The 20295-nt window shown below is 46.4% G+C and overlaps 1 protein-coding gene across 1 annotated transcript in view; it reads right to left on the reverse strand.

Moving 5' to 3' along the window:
- CFTR (CF transmembrane conductance regulator) overlaps positions 1–19729 on the reverse strand; it is a 229417-nt gene extending 209688 nt beyond the window's left edge. The window contains exon 1 of the mRNA XM_073651905.1: positions 19478–19729. Coding sequence (XP_073508006.1) covers positions 19478–19530 — 53 coding nt within the window. The 5' untranslated portion in view covers positions 19531–19729. The remainder of the gene's footprint in view (positions 1–19477) is intronic.
- Between the last annotated feature and the right edge of the window lie 566 nt (positions 19730–20295).

Genomic DNA, 20295 nt, shown 5'->3' on the forward strand with positions numbered 1-20295 from the left:
GCGATTCTTTTCATTCATTTAAATGGGGTCTGTATAAATCAATGCAGAAATAGCCCTGTTCAGAACTAGATTTAGATTTCAGTAAGTTAAACTGCATGAAACCCTTAGTCCTGTAAAGACTGACATCAATACTTCAGAAAATAATATTTGCCTAAATAATGTCTTTATCCCCCTTTGGGCAGGTTCATTCGAGCGTATAAAAAAATTGTTCAGATTCATCCAAAAAAGTGGGATGATTTTTATCTCACTTGTCATTCGAGTATTTTTTTTTTATAGCGTCAGCTATTAATATTATACAAGACCATTTACTGTTTCCTGTTACAGAATTACAATGTATCCGTAAAAATTGGATGCTATACTGTGGCATTCGATTTTTTTCTCGCATCCATAGACTGGAATGGGTGAGTCAAATTGGTCAGTGAAAAAAATCTATTATCTGCACTGACCCATTGAATAAAATTGGTCCGCGTGCGATCGGTTTTGGACAGAAAATACAGTCGCGTGCACCGGCCATTAGTGAGCTGTCAGCTACAGTGCACCGCTATCTCTCATGACCTCCCTGTGAATATTCATTTTTGGCTTGACTGAGAGACCACTGCCAAAATTATTTTATTTCCCATAGTTGAGATCTAACGTACTGGTCCTTAATTGCCCCCTTCTTTATGAAAGATCCCAGTCCAACAAACAAGGGCATACTATTTTTACTCTATAGGGAAATATAGTTTTCAGCACTTACCTATACAGAAGTATGTAGTGAAAAATGTATATTATGCACCTGTTCGACATATACATCTTCATTGGAAGACGATGACAATTTGTGAACAATACTTCACTTTGTAAGCCATTTCTAAATAAGTGAGTGGTTGAGACCAACTTTGATCTGATAAGTATAAGGCCACGGCCCCACTATCAGTATTTGGTCAGTATTCGGTCAGTATTTTTTCTCAGGAGTGGGAGTCAAAACCAGCCTAACAATGACCAAATACAAATTAAAATTATAATTTCTAAAAATCCTGTTCACACAATCTGAGATCTGCGTACGGATATATATCACATATATAAAATGTTATTGACAATTCACAGCTCCTGTCACTGATTTGGCTGCGAGTTATGATACATTTTTCACGTTCCGTAAATGACGTTTTAGATATACTTTAAATATGTTTCCAGTACCCACAAGAGCACGTCTGTCCGATTGTTTCCAATGTTTACCCAAAAGCTTCTGAGAGAGAAGATTTGATAGTTACATAAATAACGTCATGGTTTTCTTTTCTTCACTACCCATTGATTTTATGTTTATTTGCTATTATCTGTAGATCTGTGATTGTTGATATTACCCTAATAAACTTTATAAAGCGCGCTTAAACCTTGTTGACAGCTGAAAACATGAAGGATCTCAAGTATTGCTCCCTGACCTTGTCTTGCGGAGCTCAGCGATGGACCCAGTGTGTGTTAACAACACATTTGTTTCACTTGTTGTAGAAAAATACTTAATTATAATGCATACAATCTTCACTCAGCATGAGCGTGGGGGACACATACCTAACTCATTAAGAGTGAAGTAATGGCACTATTTTGACAATTACGTCATTGCAGATAAGAACACACATAGCAATTTTACTGCTACTGATCCGATTTCATTCAAATCCAAAATGATTGAGTTGAATCAAGTTTTTAGCAAATAATAGTGTATCAGCAAAAAATGAGCACTAGCTAAAACATAACTTTTAACAAATACTAATTGATCACACTTAATAAAATACCTGTTCAATGACAGGCCATAAAACACACACCACAAAAAACACACGCCAAATAAATGCCAAATCCACAGTGATGGATGCCAACATAAACAGAGCCACCCACAGTGACGGAAGCATTGTAACAGACATCTGACAATGGCCAGTTCACCACAGATGGTCCATATATTAATATTATGGGCCAACTTGTTCATCAATGAACGACAAACTATCCAACCATTCGTGGCTCAGTACAAAACAGAAAGGAGAAATGTATGAATTAGAATGATCTCACCCATCTGTCTGAATCCAGGAGGGCAGGAGTCTTGGGGTAACCAGGGCCTGAAAGACCTAATAGGGCTAAAGAGGGCGGGTCTCCAAGCTTCCTTCCTTGGATCGGATGGATTTATGCGGCACGGAGTGATGTGCTAGGGCCTCCTGAATTCAGGCAGATGGGTGAGATAATTCTGTCTTATACGTTTCCCCTGTTTTTCATGCAGAAGACACTTCAGTAAAACGCTGGCGATGTTTTTTCTGAAGCTTCTTTTTTTAGCAAATTTTGTATAATTTTTTACGCCAACTTTGCAGCTGGCATTTTTTTTTCACATTATGTTTACAACAATGAACGGCTTCCAAAGGGAAGCCGCCTGAAGAATGGTCAAGGATTTCTTTAAATAAGGCTTTCGGAGCCTGAAGCAGTTAAAAAAAAATAAAGACGGAAAATATGCGCCACAAGTCATTTTGACATTGTTGTTCACTGTTTGCAGCAATTTTAAGTGCTTTTTCAGGAGAGTTTCTGAGACGAACTGCCTGAAAAAGACATCGGGGGCGATTCATCAAGACCGGCGATACTCTCGCCCGTCTTGATGAGAAGGCATTTTGGAGCGGATGCTCATGATTCATTAACAGTCTAATGCCTCTCAATGAATCAGGCACGGTGCGCTGTGGCATGTGTCGCTGTGGGCACCTCGCCACAAATCTTACTCCAGCCCAGTGGTGCCTATACTCAATACTAAATAAATTGAGATGTTTTGAACCTTTTGTTTGCATTTCTTCATCATTTGCATATCAGTAATATGTCTATTGATCCTGTGATTTCCATATTTCCACAACTTTTCCTTCTTGGTGTTGCAATTCCAATATTGAGGAATGTGACGTTAAATGAACTATGTAATCGGGTTGAAAATGGATGACAGAGAGCGCCCTTCCCTATGTCTAATCATTTAGATGTCGAGGTCACCGTTGACTGTAGTATCTTAAGGTTCATTTACACTGCACAATTATCATGAATGAGTGTTCCTAGGAATGCTCATTTCTCAATAATAGTACAGTCTAAGTAGGCACAAAAGATCATCTTTCTCGGCACCGTATCATCCTGCGTACACAGGGCTCGTGCCGCTGAAACGAATGGCAGCCTATGCACATAAACAATCTAGCACAGATTGTGCAGGGCGCATCTGGAGCTGGGTTGGCCTGTGTAAACTGGCTATTAAATACTGCTCGTCGCACAGTGTAAACGGACCCGTAGAGGTTAAACTGCCATGAGGCAAAGCTAATTTTCCCCATCTTAGGTAAACAATTCTTTCATATATTTTCCTGGATCAATAACGGAAATAAAGTAACTGTAACATGGAATATTATTACACTAAAGAAAGGCAAACCGGCCCATTTTAAACTTCTTATGTAAATTAACTATGACAACCCCTTTGACAAAAAGTCTCAACTGTCTCAGACTCTCACTATTCTTACAGTAGAAGAGCACAAATCTACGTCAATGTAGAAACCTTCTTGTAGTTACAGCCCTGTGTGGATATAGATCATGGTGGAGATCTCTGTAGTAGCCTTGAACAGTATTGCACTTGAACATACAGGCTGATGACCGGATCATACAGCTTTATATGATAATCCCTATTTATTATAATTGCTAGGCCTGAAATAACAAGCACTTTCCACCTATTGTGTCCCCCCATTTCCTTGTAGAATGGAAGCTTGCGAGCAGGGCCCTCACTCCTGATGTAACTGTTTAAACTGTCTCACCTTGTATTGAATTTATTGTTTGTACATGTCCCCGCTTAATTGTAAAGTGCTGCGGAATAAGTTGGCGCTATATAAATAAAAATTATTATTATTATTAGCCTTTGGTATACTTATACACATTTATTAGGTCACCAGTCAGCCATCTTTATTTATAACCCTAACTTTAATAATTGTTGGGGTTTTGTTGTCCACCTATATATTATTTTGATTGCCCTTGTCTTTTGCCAATTCAGTTCCACCTATTTATTAAGCAAACTGTAACGCTGCTTCCCCTTCCCCCTAGCAGGGACGCAGACATACTCACCGCGGCGGCCGCCCGGTCGTGTCCTGTGTCCCAGGGCCTGTGCACGCCACGCAGGTCTCCTGGCAGCATGCTTAGGGCATCCACGTGTGCTCCCTGTCTGTTAAAGAGACAGCACGCACACCTGATATGTCCCCAGCCAATGGATGGGAGGCACTTAGTACTTAAGGCACCTTCACCTGTTGGAAGGTGCCTGAGCAACATTAGTGTCTTTAGTGTCTTCCAACCTACAAGTCCGTTGTCAGGTCCCCGTTACTGAACCTGTCCTGTGTTCCAGGACCTGTGCCAGTCCTGTCTATTCCTGAACCTATCTAGTCTGAACTAGTCCCTGAAGCTGTCACCTGTCCTGTCAATACCAGTACTTGGACTCCGAATCTGCTCCTGCATCTCTATTCCCTAATGTCAGCTGCTATGGTACCGGGGTCTGTCCTGGAGTGGTACCTGGTTACCACCTGTGGCTCAAGTCTAACCACACCATCAGAGGCTCTCATGAAGAACCAGGTGGTCGCTTAGTTACGCCCCTCCAAGCTCTCTTCAGTCTGTGGTTCAGTGGGTCCACATCCACCAACGTGACACAATCTTAGCATATATTTTTCCTTTCCATTTTCAAAACCTTACATTCCCATATTACATCCTTACATAATTGACATCCCAAAAGATAGGGCTTAGGATGACATACTGTGTCCTTGACTTCTCGGCACAGTATATCCAGCCCCTCAACAGCAGATCAGTAATTTGTCTACAGCACAAGCCGTCTTTCAAATTTTTTAAAAATTTAGTCTACTGCTAGAGCTAATAGGCTAGTCCTCACGCCCCCTGAGGAAGCGAGTGACGTGAAACGTGGGTTGGGGTAGTGAGACAGTGTGGTGTTGGACTTTGCTATAAGTAATTACCTGCTCTGATATACTTTTTATTAGATGTATAGGTGCAACTCTGCATCAGATGTACATTTGTGAGTACTATTATAAACAGTATAACTCTATATGTATATACACAGGCTTACATCTATTGTGTGGTTGTAGATGTTACTAGGAGCAACCACTTAATATAATATCATGTGATTTTCTGCAAGACTGATACATTTATTGTACTGAGAAATAGCATTATTCAGCCCCTATCATCACTGTTTCACCCATGATAAATCTGATAACCTCAATAATTGTGTTTTAATTTAATGAAGTAAAAAATTGTTAATTTTTATTGAATAATGACTCTTTTTTCTCTTTATTTCGCGGTAATATGTGATGGAGATTTTCAGCTAAATGCAATCAACATGCAGATCTTTTATTATTTAGAGATGGTAATAGGCTAATAAGTAGTAGCAGTTTGGTGGGCAAAAAACACCTGCCAGGTTTCCTTTAAACATCATTTACCACTTCACTGTCCGAGCCTCCAACTTATTTAGAGATGGTTATATGTGATCACATAGAACTTTGCAATCTGTAAGTTTATTGAGCTATGTATGATTACCCCCAAAAATGTGCCAAATAGAAAGTCAGGAAAACAACAATACACTTGATTTGCATACACATTTGATAATCAGGCTTGGATAATGTCATAAGTAACTAAAATACCATTAGGGATAATATATAAACTGACACTTATCCACCTACCTACCTACTAATCGGTCTCCCTTTTACTAAACTCTCTCCTCTCCAATCCATCCTGAATGCAGCAGCCAGGATCATATTCCTCTCCAACGGCTACACCAATGCCTCAACCCTGTGCCAGTCATTGCACTGGTTGCCCATCCACTATAGAGTCCAATATAAACTTGTCGCTCTCACCCACAAAGCTTCTGCACCACCCTACATCTCCTCCCTCCTCTCTATCACCCTACTCGTATCCTCTGTTCCACTAATGACCTAAGACTAACATCCTCAATAATCCAAATATCCAAATCTCCCAGACTTCTTGCGAACCGCGCTAATTCTCTGAAATGTAATACCCAGGACTGTTTGATTCATTCCCAATATGGGAATATGGGACTTGTATGACTTCCTGTACACAAGTGATTTTTTTTGTTTGTTTGCAACTTAAAAGCTTTTCCGTATTTCAAGCTATAGCAAATTTAGTAACAAACTTCTGGGTAATAATTGAAAGCTATAATTACTACATCTGGAAAATCACTGAAAAGAGATGCTCCCACTGTGGCAGACGCAATACAATTATATATAACATATTTCAATAAACTCTTTTAATACCATACTTTCTCTTTAGTTGTCAATGGTGGTCTCCACCGTTTTACACAGACAGTTTGTCAAACCGGGATGAAGCAGTGTTCTGATCTACATGTGCCTGGGCTGCCCCGTACCCTTGTGAGTGATGTGACTGGTGACTTCACAGCACAGGAAACTGTGGCAGAGTGCGGCCTGGAGTGTACTGTAGTGGCTAGGCTGGACGCTGGAGATTAAGCAGCCAGACACTTACAGTACCACTTCTACTCTGGGTATTATTCTTCTTGCCCTTGCCGCTATCCAATGTAGTAGATCAGAGGCGCTGCCCACATATAAGCAGGGTGCCTGAGAAGAGACAGACATGCAATCTCCTCCCAAATGCTTGTAGTATTACACAGGACTGTAGGCAACATCTACTATAAATCCGCGCTCAGAGAGTTATTATTGTGTTATCTGTGGTGTTACAGGGGACTGCAGATAACATCTACTACATTATCTGTACTCAGACAGTTATCACTCTTTGTTACCTGTAGTGTTATGTAGGACTGTGTGTAACATCTACTAGATTACCTGTATTCAGAGTTATCACTCTGTGTTATTGATGCGCCCCTGGGCCTGTGCTGAGTAGCGTTGCGCACGCGGGGGCCTACCCGGAGCCGGATCTGAGAGGGGTAGCAGTTTCGTGGCGGTGACCCGGTCCGTGCCCAGGGAGTCAAACTGAGCGGCAGTATTTAGCAGTAGATGTTAGAATGTTCGACTACGCCACCCGTTGAATGCGGTCATGAGACCGCCGCTGCAGGACAGACCGCTGAGGCCGGTGATACGGTTGTGCAGCGGGGATGGTATAACCCCCAACGGGAGGGGTATGGCCTCAGGGCAGCGGACGTGGATGATGAAACACTCAGAGACGGTGCGGTGTAGTTCAGGGTCTTTACTGGTGGCAAAGGTAGACCCTCCCGGAGTACTGGCTAGCGATCGGGGCCTGGTCAGTCCGTGAGCAGATGGAATCTCCCCTGGCCAGGTGGAGTTGTAGGCCTCCCCAACAAATCGTACTCTTCTGGCTACCCTGCTAGAGGCTGATAAAAGTAGCCCACGTCCCTGAGTGTACCGTGTGGTGCTCACCCGTATGGCCGGTGACTCGGGGCCTTCTGGTAGCTTCCGCTCCACGACGGCGGTGCTGGTCCCTTGCGTGTGACCGTGCCTTCGGGTTTCTTGGCCAGAGGACCTGAAATCCCCTGCCGGGCGGTTTCTGCTGCTGGGTAAGGATTAGTCCCCACAGCCTCGGACTCCGGGTCCGGTGAGAACTCTTCAATCAGGGCGAGCTCTACAGCTTCCAGCCCCTGACTCCTTTTAGCACTGCTCCCACTGAGCTCCTGATCTTTCTTTCCTATAGCTGCTCCTCTCCAGACCAGACTGTGTCTCTGTCTGGGACTCCTCTTCTTCTCTACTCACTAACCCTGCCTCAGCCCCAGCTTTATATAGGGGAAGTTCTTCCCCTCCCAGGACTGGGCAGGAGGTGTGGCATGCATAGGATTCCTGACCAGGAGACCTCCCACCTGCTCTCAGACGTAATATTGCTATTACTGTGGAAACCAGACCCCTGGGGTGCCACATTCCCCCCTAGTGAAATGTAGTACTCCGGGACTAAACATATTTTTGTAAACAAAACAAGTTATAAACAAAAACAGTACAATAAAGAAAAACACATTATGATGGTCACGGCGTGTCCGCAACCGGGTGCAGTTTTTGAAGAAAACAAGGGTGTCCATTTCACCAAGGAACAGGGAGCCGTAACCAGGTAGGGGTCTGTCCTACCCCGAGTCTTTAACAGTCTTTAGTCCATTCCTGGGTTACGCTCCAAACATATGTACAAAGGATTCCGGATAATCCCTAAACGACACCTATAAAATAACTAAAAATACACAATTATTTACAGGCAACAATAAACAGGTAAATACAAATAAAGCAGTCTAAACACTTAGATCCTCCAACGTACGGGCAACTGGCCTCTAGTGGCTCTAGTGGACCTACGGAGCTGACTGACTGGTCCTGAGCTACGGAGTGTAGGAGCTGTCAAAGATAAACTGGGCAGCTGTCTACGGGCTCTTTGGCTCACTAGGGGTACGGCAGGCTCACTATAAGCAGAGGGTTGATCCTCCTGGTCTGCTTGTGTGGGGTCTTCTGCCTCCTGGACCGGCTGCTCTTCCAGCTCTACCTGTTTCTCCGTAGGCACTTGGGATGCTGGTTGGAGGAAGGTGAGGACGGGTACCACAACAGCGCCATTTACTTGAGTCCAAGACCGAGGGAAGTCTCCGAGTACAGTACTAACCATCTCCTCCCTTTCCTCTGCGGGTCGAGGGTCTTCTTGTTCTTCTTCAGGGTCCCGTAGCTGTTCGGGACACTTCTTCAGGTGATCTCGGGATACAATGGCTGTGGTTTCTCCTCCGTCCTTACTGATTGTGCAGACTTTCGGGTTCTCATGGCTTGAGGGTAGTACGGTGTACGGGTCCTTCTCCCACTGGTCGTCCAATTTGTGGAGCCGTCTCTTCCTCTTCAAGACCTGCTCTCCAGGTACCAGGGGAACAGCGGGAGCATATTGGTTGTAAGTCTTCTCCTGTCTCTCTCTAGCTTGACAGAGACTTCGCTCCACGCTCTCCTGTACTTTCCGGTACTGCTGCTGCCTTTCTGTGTCCCAGTCTGCTTCTGGTGAAGTGTCCTCGGGTGTCAGGACTCCCATCTCCAGATCAACAGGGAGCTTACCAGGTCTTGCTCTCATTAGGTAAGCCGGGGTACAGTTGGTAGAACCTACCGGGATGTGGTTGTATAGGTCCACCAGATCAGGCAGTTTCTCAGGCCACAGATTGCGTTCTTCCAGGGGCAATGTTTTCAGAAGGTCTATCACCACCTGGTTCATTTTCTCACAGAGTCCATTGGTTTGCGGATGATAGGGTGTTGTTCTTATCTTCCGGCAGCCATACAGAGTGCAGAACTCCTGGAAGACTTCCGCTTCAAAGGCAGGTCCTTGGTCCGTAAGCACCTGCTCTGGGTATCCGTGTGGACGGCAGAAGTGCTGCTGGAAGGCTCTAGCTGCTGTTTGAGCCGTTAAGTCCTTGACCGGGACCACCACCAGGAACCGGGAGTAATGATCTACGATTGTGAGGGCGTAGACATACCCAGATCTGCTTGGAGCCAGTTTCACATGGTCCAGGGCTACCAGTTCCAGTGGCTGTCGGGTGATGATGGGCTGCAAGGGAGTCTTCTGGCTGGCACGGTCCTTCCTTCTTAGGTGGCACGGTCCACAGTCTCTGCACCACCTCTCGATGGTTCCCCTCATGCCTACCCAGTGGAACCGCCCGCGCAGCAGGAACTCCAGCTTCTTCCACCCGAAGTGCCCAGCTCCGTCGTGGTATGCCTCCAGTACCATAGCCGCGTCTCTTCTTGGCACCACTACTTGCCAGATCAGTTCATGCGTCCGGGAGTTAACCATTCTGCGGCACAACTTCCCCTTGTAAAGGAACAGTCGACTCTTCTCAATCCACAGTTGCTTGGCCTCCTCCGGAGCGTCTGGGTCAAGGCGGGCATCTGGCTGAGTCAGCATCTCCTTCACCAGTCGGACGGCGGGGTCACTGTCTTGCGTTTCCGCCCAGTTGTAATGAGGTAAGGGATTGAACGTAGCGGATTGCTTACTCCTTACACGGTGGGAATACTGGATAGTCCCATGACGGTGGAACGCGGGGAGTTCAACTTCTTCCAATTCCTCTGGATCTTCCCCTACGTCCGGTAGGTTTGGCATTCTGGACAGGGCATCCGCGTTGGTATTGGAGCGTCCTGCCCGGTATTTGATCGTGAACTCATAGTTGGACAGGCGGGCCATCCATCTCTGCTCCAGGGCACCGAGTCTTGCCGTATCCAGGTGTGTCAACGGGTTGTTATCCGTGTACACGGTGAACCGGGAAGAGGCGAGGTAGTGCTTAAAGCGTTCGGTGACTGCCCACACCACTGCCAGGAATTCTAACTTGAATGAGCTGTAATTCTCAGGGTTTCTTTCGGTGGGTCGCAGTTTTCGGCTGGCGTAAGCAATTACCCGTTCCTTCCCCTGCTGGATCTGGGACAGTACGGCTCCTAGCCCGATGTTACTTGCGTCGATGTAGAGGATAAAGGGCTGGCTGTAATCCGGGTACGCCAGGATTTCATCCCCCGTGAGGGCCATCTTCAGCTGGCGGAAGGACTCTTCTTCCAGCTTCTCCCATCTGAAGGGCGGCTTCTGGTTCTTGGCCTTCCTGGACTGGCCTATCAGGCGGTCCTGCATAGGAGCTGCCTTTTTGGTGAAACCGGGAATGAATCTTCGGTAGTAGCCTACCAACCCGAGGAACTGCCGCACTTCCTTTACGCTGGAGGGGCTTGGCCATTCCTTAATTGCGGTGATCTTATCAGGGTCGGGAGCCACTCCGTCAGCACTCACCACGTGTCCCAGGTACTGCACCCTTGGTTTCAGGAGGTGACACTTGGAGGGTTTCACCTTTAGGCCGTAGTTTGCCAGGGCTTCGAACACTTCTGCCAGGTGTTTCAGGTGGTCCTCGTAGGTCTTGGAGTAGACGATGACATCGTCCAGGTATAACAGGACCGTCTCGAAGTTTCGGTGTCCCAGACAGCATTCCATCAACCGTTGGAAGGTTCCTGGTGCGTTGCAGAGTCCGAACGGCATGCAGGTAAACTCGCTAAGTCCCATCGGGGTGGTGAATGCGGTCTTCTCCCGGTCCGCCTCTGCTACAGGAACCTGCCAGTACCCGCTAGTGAGATCCAAAGTAGAGAAGTTAGCAGATTTTAAAGCAGCCAAAGACTCCTCTATCCTTGGTAAGGGGTACGCATCTTTGTGTGTGATACGGTTGATTTTCCGGTAATCTACACACATTCTCATGGTGTTGTCTTTCTTTTTAACCAAGACTAGTGGAGCTGCCCAGGGGCTACAGCTATCCCTGATTACCCCAGCCTCCTTCATGTCTCTAAGCATCCCCTTGGCGTGTTGGTAGTGTGCAGGGGGTACGGGTCGGTATCTCTCCTTTATGGGAGGATGGTCTCCCGTGGGGATGTGGTGTTCTACCCCCTTTACTCGCCCGAAGTCTAACGGGTGTTTACTAAACACTCTCTCGTACTCTTGAACCACCCGATAGACTCCCTGTTTCTGGTGTGAGGGAGTGGAGTCAGTACCCAAATGTAGTTGCTGACACCAGTCCTCTATTGTTTTCTTAGAGCCGTTACCTTCCTCTGGTTGAGATGGAGGCAAGGGTTCCACGGCCTGTACAGAATTCTGGTTTATGGTGAACAATTTAGCTAGCGTGGCATACCGGGGCAGGTGTACTTCTCTCTTCCCGATGTTTATTATGCGAACGGGCACCCTCCCATGGCGTACATCAACCACCCCCCGTGCTGTCAAAATGGTGGGCCTACTGTCTGAGTAGACAGGTTCTACCATTGCTTGGTAGTCTCTACCTCTTAGACCAATAGCTGCCCGGCACCAAATCATCATTTCACTTTTTGGGGGCATGGCAATTGGGAAAGGGTCACACATTCTCACGCTTCCAATCTCACCACCGGAGAGTTCCACCTGTTGCCGCCGCATCAGTGCCCGGATCTCTTTTTGGAGCACTCGCTGCTGGCCGGAGCTGGCGTTCTTGGCAACCTGCTGTAAAATGAAAATCACCTCTGCAAGACAATTTTCAATCACATTAGTTCCTAGCGTTATCTTTGGGTGACTCTCGCGCTTGTCAATGTCTACAATGATCAGTCCCTGTGCTGCCAGTTCGACTCTACCGACTTTAATGGTCATCTCTTTGAATCCGATCTGTGGCACGGGTTGACCATTGCTGGCGATGATACTCAAGTCGTCGTCAGGGTAGCGGGTTATATCCGAGTCATTCCAGTACTGCTTAAAGAGCACGTACGGGATGGTAGTGACCTGTGACCCGGTGTCAAGTAGGGCACTCATAGGAATGCCATCCAGTACCACAGGCAAGACTGGACGTCCTCCCACATATTTGTCACGCCAGTTCGATGGGCCTGGTGATCTTATTCCTAGGGGTTGGCCCTCTACCCCAGGTTGTGCCAGTTTAAAGGACAGTACCTTGCCATATGTCCGGGTTGATTACAGCGGCGGCAGATGGGTTGTCCGTCCTCGTTGTATCGGTCGCTGGGTCTTCCTCTGGCCGGTGGGGTCCTCCTTGATCGACGCCACGGGATGTCCTCTGGACCGGATGCCAGCTGGATCTTCCCTGGAGCAGAAACCTGTAACGACTGCACAGTTCGGGTTAGTGCAGCTACGCTTTTAGCTAGCTCTTGGACCTGATGGTGCAGGTCTGGAGCCGGGTCATTGTTCAAAGCCTGCGCATCAGCTCCCACAGGCCCTGCCGACAAGGGCGCCACCTCCTGGTGGTAAGCGGTAGTAGGGCGCCTGTGGGCCACAACGCCACCCGGTGCCGGTTCTCGGAGCACCCGAATGGCTCTGTCCTTGAACTGTGCAAAGTCCAGATGAGGATCCTGTAAGGCCATTGCCCGCAACTGGGTTCGGTGGGCATTGCAATATAGTCCCTCTATAAATTGTTCGGTCAACAGCCTGTCCTCGTTTCCCACGCCGTCAGGGTCGGTCTGCTTAATGGCTCTCAGGGCCTCTTGTAGGTTTAGTGCATATTCCCTTATATTCTCATGTGCTCGCTGTTTGCACCCGTAGAATCTAAGCTTAATCTCAGCTGAGGTGCGGGTATCAAAGGTGTCCTTCAGCCGGGTTAATATCCCTGCTACAGTCCTCCTCCCAGGTGGCCAGGACTTTACCTCCCTTTGGGCTGCCCCGGTTAGTTGGGCCACCAGGATGCTCACTTTTTGCTCTTCTGTGAGGGGGTACACCTGGAAGAGGCTATCCAGCTTTTCTCTAAAGTCATTCAGGGTATGTGACTCCCCTGAGTACTGGGGTAGCCAGGCTGTCCCCGGGATATAGGGCATAGTGAAAGGCATGACCGCAGCAGCGGTGGCGCTGGCGGTGGCTGCGGCAGTGAAGCTCTCCTCCGTATCCGACATCTTCCTCCCCGCTAGTGGACCGTGGCCTACCTTGCGATGATCCTCTTCCGTAGGCCGCGGCTCCGCAGTGGATCGTCAGGGTCGAGGACCTTCCGTCGCGCTCCTATGACGTCGGCGTCTGCTGGGCTCCTTCCAGGACCTTACGCAACGTCCGGACGTGAGGCGGGGCTTCAGTTCTCGCGGGCTTTTCGGAGTCCACGCCCCTCTTCTTCCCGCGCGGTGTCTTCAAGATGGCGTCCAACGGCGGGAAAACTCCACGGATGGCGGGAAGAAGGCAGAAGATGGCGTCCAACGGCGGGAAAACTCCACGGATGGCGGGAAGAAGGTAGAAGATGGCGTCGGATGGCGGGAATCTTCACCACAGGTAAGTTGAAAAGTCTCTTTTTCAGGAACGCAGTACCCGGTGGTTGCGGGTACGAAATCCTGCCGACTACGCCAAAAGTTGACGCGCCCCTGGGCCTGTGCTGAGTAGCGTTGCGCACGCGGGGGCCTACCCGGAGCCGGATCTGAGAGGGGTAGTAGTTTCGTGGCGGTGACCCGGTCCGTGCCCAGGGAGTCAAACTGAGCGGCAGTATTTAGCAGTAGATGTTAGAATGTTCGACTACGCCACCCGTTGAATGCGGTCATGAGACCGCCGCTGCAGGACAGACCGCTGAGGCCGGTGATACGGTTGTGCAGCGGGGATGGTATAACCCCCAACGGGAGGGGTATGGCCTCAGGGCAGCGGACGTGGATGATGAAACACTCAGAGACGGTGCGGTGTAGTTCAGGGTCTTTACTGGTGGCAAAGGTAGACCCTCCCGGAGTACTGGCTAGCGATCGGGGCCTGGTCAGTCCGTGAGCAGATGGAATCTCCCCTGGCCAGGTGGAGTTGTAGGCCTCCCCAACAAATCGTACTCTTCTGGCTACCCTGCTAGAGGCTGATAAAAGTAGCCCACGTCCCTGAGTGTACCGTGTGGTGCTCACCCGTATGGCCGGTGACTCGGGGCCTTCTGGTAGCTTCCGCTCCACGACGGCGGTGCTGGTCCCTTGCGTGTGACCGTGCCTTCGGGTTTCTTGGCCAGAGGACCTGAAATCCCCTGCCGGGCGGTTTCTGCTGCTGGGTAAGGATTAGTCCCCACAGCCTCGGACTCCGGGTCCGGTGAGAACTCTTCAATCAGGGCGAGCTCTACAGCTTCCAGCCCCTGACTCCTTTTAGCACTGCTCCCACTGAGCTCCTGATCTTTCTTTCCTATAGCTGCTCCTCTCCAGACCAGACTGTGTCTCTGTCTGGGACTCCTCTTCTTCTCTACTCACTAACCCTGCCTCAGCCCCAGCTTTATATAGGGGAAGTTCTTCCCCTCCCAGGACTGGGCAGGAGGCATGCATAGGATTCCTGACCAGGAGACCTCCCACCTGCTCTCAGACGTAATATTGCTATTACTGTGGAAACCAGACCCCTGGGGTGCCACATTATCAATGGTGTTACACAGGTACGCAAGCAGAGGCATATCTGGGAGTGGGATGGTGGTCATTTGCCTGGTGTCTCCCTGGTGGCAGCATTTTGCCACCCTCCAGACTGGGAGTCAGCCGTTCTCTCAGAGAAGATGAAGCGCGCCGGCTCGTAGTGATCAATTTTATTTTCAACTTTCAGACGTAAGTACAACTGAAGCCCTGACCCGGCGGCGTGTTCAGGTCATGTGATCATGCTGCTGACTGCGCCTCTGCAGTGCTGGCGAGTGACAACGGTGGTAAGTGCTCAAGTGGAGCTGAAGACATCGAAGATTTATTGCAGAGGGAGGGAGAGAGATTTGAGAACATAGTTTGGGGGGGGAGAAGAGATAGGATTTGAAGACATATATAGTTTGAGGGGGGAGATGAAATAAGATTTGAGGACACAGTTTTGGGAAGGAGAGAAGAAATAAGATTTGATGACAGTTTGGGTGGGGAAGAAATAAGATTTGATGACAGTTTGGGTGGGGAAGAAATAATATTTGAGGACACAGTTTGGAGAATGAGGAAGGGATAGGTGCAGACACATTATGGGGAGGGGGAAGCATGAGAAATTTGAGGACAAAGTATGAGTAACAAGGGTGGTGATGGGGGGCATGTATGAGGAAACCGTGTGAGGAAGGAATGGGTGCAGACACAGTATGGGGAGTTGGGGGGAAGTGTGAGGAGGCACTATTGAGAGTGAGGGGATAAATATGTGAGGAGACAGTATGGTTAGCAGGGGGAATGTAAGAGAAGAGAGGAGAGAGTATGAGGAGGGAGGGGGAAATGTGTGAGGAGACTATTGAGGGGAATAGTGTGAGGAGACAGTATGGGGAAAGAAAAATGTGAATGGGCACAGAATATAGACTGAGTAGCGTGATGGGAGGGATGGTAGCATGGGTGACAGTGCAAGGGCACAGTCAGGAGGGGAGAGTATACTAAGGAGGGGGATGTGATGAGGGGGCACAGTATAGAAACTGGTCCTAATAGGGGGACCCAGTGCGAGAGGACAGTATGAAGAGGGGACCCAGTATGAAAAGGAGCGGGCAGTCTGCCATAAGAGGGACAGTGTGTAAGTCATATTTTGTGCATGGGAGGGGGAATTATTTATTCAGGGGCTCAGCGCAGGGCAGATATTTTTATTCAGGAGCATTATAATGACATTACTATTTTTAATGGCATTGTGTGGGGATGAATGCTTAACCCGGTGTCAGAAAACCAAGATACACCTCTGACTGCAAGTCTCATCTGCTACACTATATGTTACAACCCATCACTAGCCCCGAAAGTTGACTGTGATTGCAGTGATTGGCAGCTGTCACGTTAATGGTGGAGGTCATCATTGCAGGAATGGTGGGGCCCACCAGAGTAGTGGCAGCTGGGGATTTAAAGTAATGGTTATGAATTTACTTTATAAAGTATCCTACTCTCTCTGAAAATTTATATTAAATCCCAGAGAGCCCACTTAGGTGCAATTACAAGAAATAGCAGTAATCTTTTTGACATCCGTGTGTCATCCGTATTTAGACATCAACAACTTAAAATGTACATGATGAGATACAGATTGCTAGGTTAATAATAGCAATGTATCCCTAAAAATCAGATACAATACGGATAATCTGTATGGAATCTGATTCTTTTTTTTGAGCAACCAAAGACTTGAATAGTCAAGTCTCATCCGCAACATAGAAAAGAATAGTGCTGCGCAGAATTGCATGCTGCGATTTAGTTCACAAAGACAGAAAAAAATTGTTATCTGAACAGCCCTATTGAATAACATTGGCTAGTGTGCTGTCCGCTGCATTCTCTCATCCGTGTGAGTGTTACATCTGAGGGAAATGGACTCATGTCTTTTCGCTGGTGTCATCCGTTTTTTTTCTTAGCCATTTTTTTCACTGACTTAGGTAGAATGTCTGAACCTTTTTATCTATTGGCCCTCAACATCTTAGCAATGGATCAGTTAAAAAACGGATGAAAATAGGATGGAACTCTGAATTACACAGTATGTCTTCAGTGTGACATCTGTTTTATATGGATTACCATAGGCGTTAATGTCCAATTGTATCAGCAAAACAGATGAGGATAGGACAAGCTCTAAGCCTTATAGTCCGGAGATATGGATCTGTTTTTAACCCCTTCCTGGTATATGACTTACCGCTATGTCATATGTCAGGTCCCCTTCATTGATGCGGGCTCAGGAGCTGAGCCCGTATATTTCCTGACAGACAGCAGCTGCTTTATACAGCAGCCATCTGCCTTTAACAGACGTGTTAACTTATTAAATACCGCTGTCAAACTATGACAGCATGTGCAGCAAGCGTCAGGGAGGGTGAGCCATTAAAACCGTCAATGACCCCTCCCCCATGCCAATAGGTTGCCATGACACTCAAGGGTCAGTGCCTGTCATGACGGTACTGCTATAAATGCCAGTTTGAAACTGGCGTTCATAGGAGACTGTTATTTTTGCCATATACAGCAATACTGTGGCACTGCTATATAGTACAAGAGATGACACAATCACAGGTTCAAGTCTTCTAAGAAATATGAAAAAAATAAAGAAAATATAAGAATTCTAATCACCCTACTTTTCCTTAATAAGATTAAAGAAATAAAAAAATACACATATGTGGCATCTCCACATCTGTAAAGTCCAATCTATCAAAACAAACTGATTTACCTATCGAGTTAATCAATTTTAATTAACTCTATAGGTAAAGGGCGTAATCAGAAAAAAAGATGAAAAACACCAGAATTTGGGTTTTTCAGCCGCCACAACAGCACAAAAAGTGCAATAAGAATCGATCAAAGCCATGTATCTAGTCCAAAATACACTAAAAAAAAACAAGTCCTCACATAGCCCCATTGACCAAAGAATGAAAACATTCAGTGTCTTGGAAAATGGCAACACAAGCACTTTTTTATATTTTTTTTACGAATTTCAAATTTTTTTTTTAATTACTTAAATAACCCCAAAAACAATTGCAGAATTCTGCTTTTTCTGCAATTTCATAGTACTTGCAATTTTTTATTGCCGTTTTCCCATACATCACATGATGAAAAAAAATGGTGTCATTCCAAAGAACAACTCATCCTGCAAAAAAAAAAAAAAAGCCTCTTGGAAGAAGAGTAGGAAATAACAAAAGTGCAAAAATGGAAAATCGCCATGTTAGGAAAGGGTTAAAACTGATATGTATATAGATCAATGAAACTCTGTGGGTCCATGTGAAAAAAAAAAACGCTGCTTGCACTTCTTTCTTCCGAGTCTCGAATGAGACTTGCCTATCCAAGTCTATGTGTGCGGAAAAAAATTGATCCCACACAAATCATCTGATTTTTACAGAAACATTTATTTATATTATAAACTTAGGAATCTCTATTTGATTATGTATATTTTTTAGTGTAGATGCACGAAAACAGATCAAACAGGGAGGTCTACTGCGCAGTCTACTACGTCTGAGTGTCCGCCTACACGCCCAAAAATGATGCACAGCAAAAGCACACATTCTTTGTGCCAGCACCATTATAGTCTATGGCCCCGTCAACGCATACGTCCAAATCCGGTTTTGCGGGAGATTCGGACGTAAGCCCCACGGGGCCACTGAATGGGTGCCTAAACGCAATATGAAAGCACCCTAACCTGGAGTACAGACCTTTGGTGGTCCTCGCGACTACTAAACAGTAAAAAAAAAACTCATTTAGAAACATGATCATACTCCTGCAGTTTAAGGATTTTTTCTGCTGAAAGTGGAGGTACGCTTTAAAATTCAATACAAGAAATGTTCTAGTTTTATATAAAATATCACCCACACTAACCAGAGAGCACCCGAATCTGAATAGGTTAATTAATAAAAAGGAAGTCCTTTCTGTGATTATACACAACACACACATTACTATTTATAAAACCCCCTTGTGACAACAAATAGTGTTATTACAGACAAGGAAGGAGCTATTGTGTATTATCATAAAACACGAAGAAACAAAAAGATATTACTAAATCCAGCTGTGTGTTATGACAGTAAACCTTCAGGATGGTGAAAGAACCTCATGTCACTGTATTTTGGAGCACACACCATTAGAAATCCCTGCAGAGCTCCACACACTTCTACACTACTACCTCCAGCAGCACATGACCCCTGGAAACACAGTCTGATTAATAACAAGATTATCCTTTCATCCACATTAATATCACTATGTGACTCTTTGGTAGAAGATTGTAATTCTCATTCCCTATATATAGATCACCAGCCTTCAGCACACATGGATTGTCACTCGAACAATGGGAGATCTATAAGCTTTGTGTTCTCTATAATGTCACACATATTACAAGCCAAGGCATTTACTAAGAGATTATGGAGATCTGATCAAGAGGTAAAAAACCAGAGGTCATTTATGTGCTGTACTTACAAGGTGCTGCAGTGGGGTATGCCTACTGTCTTGTTGCAGGTGCAGAAGAAAGTTTTTTTAGGCTAATTTCTTGCACAGGAAGGAACTTTCACTGCCAAATAGCTTTTCTCCCCTGTTCATTTACTTTTAGAAGTACTTGTGATGAAACAAGATGTGTAATTCGGAAAAAAAAAAGTTTCAGGTGCCTGCAGTGTGCTGCCCTGTGACAGCAGGCAGTGCCAGCAAGTACAGGAATGCTGCCATGCACTGCCACTTCCCCTAGTCAGATGTAAGGCACATACCTGAAGAAGAGCTTGGAGAAGATGTTGGCTTTCTCCAGAGGGGACCTCTGCATGGTGGCTGCTGCAGGCACAGCCTTGTCTCCTGGCTCTGGAAGTCCACTCTGTGCCTGCTGCTGCTCACCCACCTTACTCTGTCAGCCCGCTGATGTCACTGCCTCCTTGACTCTGCCCAGGTTAAGAAGAGCTGAGCACAGGGAGGCAGCCCAGTCCTTCATATCTTCCTCCTCTTCTCCCTCTTTCTCTTCCACTCCCTCTCCTTCTGTTTAGGTAACACAAAAGGGGTGTGTTGCAAACAATTATAATCAGATTTCATTACCCAAGGCATATTATATTTTGGGTTAGCACAAGGTAATGGACCTTGTGGTGATTGTGGTAATTGAGAAGGTCAATCTGGTCTCAGGTCACTAAATCTCCATATCGTTTACAAGCAGATGACCTGGGACGTTTATTGCTGCCTATGATCACTGTGGCTGTTGATCTGGTTTGGATTGGGAATGTTTAAAAAGCTCTAGAATTATTTGTTTTGGCAAGTGCTATACATTATGCTGTAAAATAAGCGATGTGTTTGCCTTGATGATGGCGTGCTGGTCAATAGTACGTGCACTGTTTTACACATTCATATTACTTTCCCTACACTATTGCAACGTCTCTCTAGAAACTTCTATTTCCCAAAGGAAAATGCAGCCAAAAGATCATTCATCTAAAAAAAAAACCTATAAATGTCATGTCTGTGGGGTCAATCAGGAACTATTAATTCAGAATCCCGAAATTTAGTAAAGGGATACTTTTATATAATTTATTTGTTGATTCTGAGTTAT

Source organism: Phyllobates terribilis, unplaced genomic scaffold (assembly GCF_046119375.1).
Source record: "Phyllobates terribilis strain yellow unplaced genomic scaffold, ASM4611937v1 Scaffold_11__3_contigs__length_659146591, whole genome shotgun sequence".
NCBI lineage: Eukaryota > Metazoa > Chordata > Amphibia > Anura > Dendrobatidae > Phyllobates > Phyllobates terribilis.